The 6,354-nt window shown below is 33.3% G+C and overlaps 1 protein-coding gene across 2 annotated transcripts in view; it reads right to left on the reverse strand.

Moving 5' to 3' along the window:
- LOC133178862 (uncharacterized) overlaps positions 1–590 on the reverse strand; it is a 32,054-nt gene extending 31,464 nt beyond the window's left edge. For both annotated transcript variants that reach the window (XM_061313535.1, XM_061313534.1), the window contains exon 1: positions 168–590. In XM_061313535.1, coding sequence (XP_061169519.1) covers positions 168–579 — 412 coding nt within the window. In that variant the 5' untranslated portion in view covers positions 580–590. The remainder of the gene's footprint in view (positions 1–167) is intronic.
- Positions 591–6,354: the final 5,764 nt, after the last annotated feature.

Raw genomic sequence — 6,354 nt, forward strand, 5'->3', positions numbered from 1 at the left:
TATAAAGTAAATGCATTCTCGTCAATATAGAATTTAATGAACATTTTTGAAGAAAAAACAATTCAAGTGATTGTTTAACCTGAATACTGAATAATTAAGTTTTAGAAAAAGAAACTGCGATGTCAATGTTATTATGAAGTGTATTGCTGGACAGGTCAAGTAGTTACCTGAAAATGTTGGTGAAGAATTATTTTTCACCTGACTTGTGGAATTTTGTTGCTCACACATCTTAGTAAATTCGTTTCGTAATTTCTTTTCAAAATTCGAAATCTCCTCTTCAATTTTCCTTTGCCAAGTTTTCATATTTTGGAATTCTTTTGTCACACTTTTAAGCATCTCCATTACATTTTTGGTGTTGTTTCTAGTATCTATCGCATCCATTGCTAATGTTTGAATTTTCTGAACCATTGACAACCGTACCAAAGTGTCTCGATTCAGAATATCCCGTAAAACACCAGACACTTTATTTGTAACAGGGGACGAATCAGGATTGTCAAGAGAAACACTGTCCACTAAATAGGGAACAAAAAAGATCCAAAATAACCAAACAAAGCTACCACTAAATAATAAAATCTTCATGCTTTATAGAAATGTTATTCAGCGAGCTCAAATACTAATGATCTGTTTTCCTATCGCTTTGGCAAATATAAAAACTAATGAACAAGGCGATTACTCAACACGATTCATCTGTATCAGCTAATTAATGATCTAAGGACGCTGTTGCTGAAGATAACAAAAACATATGGATATATGTGACGTGCGTTCTGCTATCTCTGATGAATGAATTTCTCATGAATTTTTGAAAGGTTTCTCATAAAGGCACTTATTGTGTGTACGATATATATATATATATCTCTCAGTATTTTCTCGGTCGCATCGATTTCGAGATAACGAGGTTTGACGTACCACTAGCTACGAGGAAATCTTAGAACCGCGTAAAATACCATCTTTGGGGGATCTGAGATTTGCAAATGAAAAAAAAACCAACATTTTTTTTTTGTCAACTTAGACTCGTCTTACATTTTTACGAGACTTCCGTAAGTCCTTTATCTTTTGCTATAAATCTTTATTCGTCGAAGCATTGTTGAATGACTTTCGATACTCATTTTTTTTCTTTTTTGTCCTTCTTGCATGTGTTGAATATGCATAGTTCGTAAACTTATGTTCCACCTCTTTTCTGAAATGTCTTTCCAAATTGCAAGAAAGAATGTTATATTTCAATTACTAAAAGATAAACTTAAAGACATGAACAAATCACCAAATCATCGTGAGAATACACGGGTAGATGAAATATGGAGATAACAAACAATAATCAAGCTTGAAAGTCCATTGAAACAATACAATTGAGAGCAGCCAACCAGTCACGCCCACCGTGTGCTCATTGTCAAGATCATGCAAATGAAAAATCAGTAGACAATTCAGTGTTTAAATGATTGTGTAACAATTAGTCTGAAAAACGCCAGTTAGCATTTAACATATTGGTAAGTTGTATTTGCTGACAAGGTCATTGTATCGACCATAGAACTTTCGAAATGATGACTTTAAACGAGACTGTTTAGCTCCTTGTTTCATCAACTTCTTTGTCACTAGCATGCCTCCTTTTAGAAATTGCTCCTTCGTTTAGCAATCTCTTGCCTATCGAATCAAATGGGAGATATAAACCACATATGCAGGTGGTAAGGGTATATTGCTACATAAGAAAGGGAAGTTGGTGATGATGTTTTGTTGTTAGGTTACCATTAATGCCTTTTTGTAGTTAAATAAACAAATATGAAACAGATGTGTCAGACGTTATAGTATCTTTTATTTAAAGTTCAATTGTATATATATATCGAGTCGACATATGAAAGGAAGTAACTATTGTTAATTGATAATGCGTCGTCGATATATTTATATGCCGAGTTGGAGGAGGTCAAGGCCAGTATCTTCTTTTTCTTCTCATGTGTAGGGTTTGAATAAATTCTGCTTCATATGAATACAAAAATATGTCTGCTAATAACAGGGTGCAATTGGTACCAATTGGGAATTCTGACAGATGGATTGAAGACCTTATCTCCAAATACTACATAGATATTGTCAATCAGAAACTCAAGCATCTATTAATATCTACTTCAAAGTACTTTTATGTACAATAATTTTTTTTAACAGTGACCAATGACAAGGTCAATTAATTTACGAGTTACATTTTTATTGAAAAATCAGCTGTCTATTAAAAAGCCTTGGTTTTAACTTACTTAATTTGTTGACCTGTTTCGACCTAAGACGGTTGTCATCAGAAGCGCTTATTGATGAGGATCAAAAGTTTAATTCTCTGCCTTTCCACAACCTAGGACCTGATGAGAAAGGTCGAAAATCTCGAATGGGACGTAAAACAACATACAGTCAATAAGTCATTCAGCCAAACATTTTGGTTACACAAAATTATAACAGGAAGAAAGAAAAAAAGGTAAATCAAAGAGAGCAATGGACACATCCACTTTGATCCCTGTTTGCTGAGAATAAACAAATAGTATTTTATCATATCAACATTTATTCAAATGTATGCTTACTTTATTTTTACGAAATGAATTACAAGGAACAAAAGGAAAACTACACAAGGAATACCTTGAAGAAAAGTCTGAAGAACATGAAATATGTTTAAAATATTAACCAACACCTTAACTCTTTACTAGATTAGACAAACATTACTAGACAGGAACTTTCCAGAGGCTGAAATATCAAGCTTATACCATAGAGTGATTCCAAAGTCGATCTCTCCGGTACTAGAAATATATAGAATGGTTAGCCAGAAGTATCAGTCCTAAAAATATTTGGTATATTTAAAAAACACATTACCAAAACAAGTTTTTAGAAAGAAATTTCTCACCTAAAATACTTTTATTTCATGATATTACAATCTGTGGTTCAACTGCTGATTTTTCAAGTTTCAGAAAACATATAAGTGAGTTTGAGAGTCCCCTTACATGACTTTTATGTACAAGTACATGTACAGTGGCGCCTCGTTTATCCGGACGCCTCTGTCCCCAACGAAATCGTCCGGATAAATGAATCGTCCGGATAATTGAATCACATATCAAAAAGCACTCTCTATATAAGCATGTATATATGCACATTCTTGTTTCAAATGTGACAGCAAAGAAAAAAAAAACTTTTAAATTATATTTTGGTTAATTGTTTTAAAAGCAGTAATTGATTAATGAAAAAATATCGTAAAATGTAATTTACACAATAAAAAAAATGGATGGCCAATTTTATGCCGAGACCTCCTTTTTTAATTCATCTTCTCTTTGACATGTGACTTCATGGGTTGAGCAAATTTTGATCTACTGTTGTTTTATTTTGCCATATATTATAATTATTGAAACTTATATGATATTACAGAACTGTTCAGCACCATCATTGAAAATGTTCAAATATAAACTAACCCGGTATATCCCCCGTATATATATTCATTACACAGGGTTACTGTAAAATTAACTGAACACTGCAAACTAATCAAACAAAGTACTAAAAAAATTCGTAAACACAAGCCATCTTCATGATTATCAATATTATTTTTTTCTACAGACGCTAAGTTTGAATTTCGATCATTAAAAAATACCTTGAAAAACGTAATCAACTTCTGTACGTAACGCCAGTTTTATATGTAATGGACGTTTGTAAACGGTAGTACATTAGATAGAGATATTTCTTCTATTATGTACCTTTCTATACTGTCTTGTGGGAAAAAAAGCGTTTCAAATACATTTACGTTTTTTAAGAAATGGAACATCGTATTTTAAACTAACGTAATCGACATGATAAAGAGCATTACGAAATCGCTCGTTATTTATTGTTCATTTTATTTACAACTCTCAAAATTCTCCTGAATTGAGCGATGTATATACGGTTAGCAATATGATTTTGAACGGATTATTATTTAATTAATGCACAGTGTCAGCTAAATTCTTTGAGCTTCATAATAAAGATAAACGTGTGATTGAATTGGGGTAAACACACGCTAATTATAGACGCTATTGTTTGTAGGTCACAGGTAACCGCCTTCAAACTGACTGCATGGCCAATGTTTTTACAACAATTAACACGAATGCAAGATAAGTGTGAAAATGTCGTTTTTGAAAAATTACCGTCCGGATAAACGAGTCATTTTTCAATGAACTATTATGTTTTGTAGTAGAAATTGACCGTCCGGATACGGAACGCGAATTTCCGGATTAATGAGACAAAATAACGTGGAAAAAATCGGTCCCTAAAAAATATCGTCCGGATGGTGAAGCGTCCGGATAAATGGCGTCCGGATAAACGCGGTGCCACTGTATACGACAATCAATATTTAGAAGTAACTGATCAACACAATCTATTCTATAGAAGGTAATTATCCACCCCAATAATAGTATTCAACTGACCAACACAATACTAAGTACTACTGTAAACGTATAACATTTGAAGTGTATACTAATTAGCACCGTAGGCAGAGAGCGCTTTCGTTTATCGTTTTATATGCATCATTTTATATTTACAACATTCAGAAATGCACTAAATCAAATCTACACTAACTTAACATTGAAGTATATTTTCCTCCACATAATTATATCATACACGTTAGATATTCTACATTTACAGTACTTAAATAACACTGACAATACTAAAAGTACATTTATCTTATAACTCCTTTTAAGGTATGTCACTCGTCAACTTTCGAAAAGAGTTTGGTAAGGATAACTTTCAAGAAAATAATCGAACACAATTATAACATAATGTCTGGAGTGACATACCTTAAAATTTTGCTAAAGAACTTTTCATTTTGATGCAGAAGAACTAGTCATATTGTAAGAGGCAGCATTCAAATTGTACTCTTGTGTCAACTTGTCGCAGTATGCCCTATTCCAAAACATGATTAATAGTTTGAGGTGATAACGGGGTTCAGTCATTCTCCAAATATAAAACACTGGATTCATTGCACTATTCAGGCACAATAATATCCCGCATGCTGAATGGGCGGCTTTTCCAAAGGGAGTACTGTAATCCAGGATGGGGAAGGTAAGAGTGACATAGAAAGGTGTGGCAATGACCAAAAATGTAATCGTTATGACTGAAATTTTCTTGGCGATTCGAGATTGTTCGTCTGTGATTCCAGAGGTAGCAGATGACATTTCTCCAGTCTTTCGCGTGATTTTACGAATATGTTGGAGCAAGAAAATGTACATAACGACGTTGGAGAATATGGTGGACAAAAGAAGATATTTAGTGCCTTGGCTGATGTAGTTCTTCTTCAATTCGTACATGAATGAACAGCCAATTTTATAGGGGTCTTCTTCGCTGTAAAACATGAGGTATGCCGTCAATACTCCGATAAACCAAAATATCACGCAAAGACAAACCAATCGCGTTTTCTTCACGTACCTATAATATTTCATACCTAATACAAAGACCAGACAGCGGTCAAGATTGTACATCGTTACAGTGAATAAATACACGTTGACACATACAAATGCAATGTATTTTTTGAATTCGCAGTTATTTCCATATTGGTAAACAAACAGGGGAAAACACAAACTAGCACCCGTGGAGATATCCGACATCCCCAAATTCATCGACAGAATCTTGATTTGAAAGTTTAGTCTTTTACATCGGTATAAGATTACCATTGCAATCAGGTTTTCCAAAACAATCGTTCCTCCAACGGGGATGATCATACCGTCCGTTAGTAAGGCCTGTGACACATTAGCTTTTGCTTCGGTTAAATTATCGTTAGCCTCCATTTCTCTGAATAATATATATTAGAAACGGGTAAATACTTGTAATCTTTGTTATGGTGGAATGACCATTCAGATTGTTCGACAACAATCCTTTGAGTACGAGATGCGACTTTTTCATCACCATGACAACTTTTATAGTCCATGATATTTATCACATGATACTAATTTACAGGTGTGAAATCTAACCTGTGGAAGGTAGAAAAATGAAACATTTTAGATCATTTTTCTCTTGCACTCTATGAGTCCCTTTAGTCCTAGCTAAGCAAAATTGAAATCATATTCTATTTTCTCTTTTGCATTTTGGTTATCAGTTTGCACATAACGGCCTTCAAAAACTTGTTTCTTTGATAAAATATATGTATTGTGAAAAAAAAAATGATTGGCAAACATAATTTTAAAAGATGCAACGATGAATCAAAGAGAACAGATTTTATTTTACCTTTCCAAGTATTTCGTACAAAGATTGTATACACTTATATAAATTAGGTCTATTTAGGAATGAAATGAATACACATGTCAAAATGACGATTTAAGTACATGAACGTTTTATAGGCACCTCATACTCTTGCCATCTGATTTCTCTCCATTTAATTGC

This window comes from Saccostrea echinata, unplaced genomic scaffold (assembly GCF_033153115.1).
Source record: "Saccostrea echinata isolate AGI-Se365-2 ecotype Australia unplaced genomic scaffold, CSIRO_AGI_Sech_v1 ptg000003l, whole genome shotgun sequence".
In the NCBI taxonomy this organism is placed as follows: Eukaryota; Metazoa; Mollusca; class Bivalvia; order Ostreida; family Ostreidae; genus Saccostrea; species Saccostrea echinata.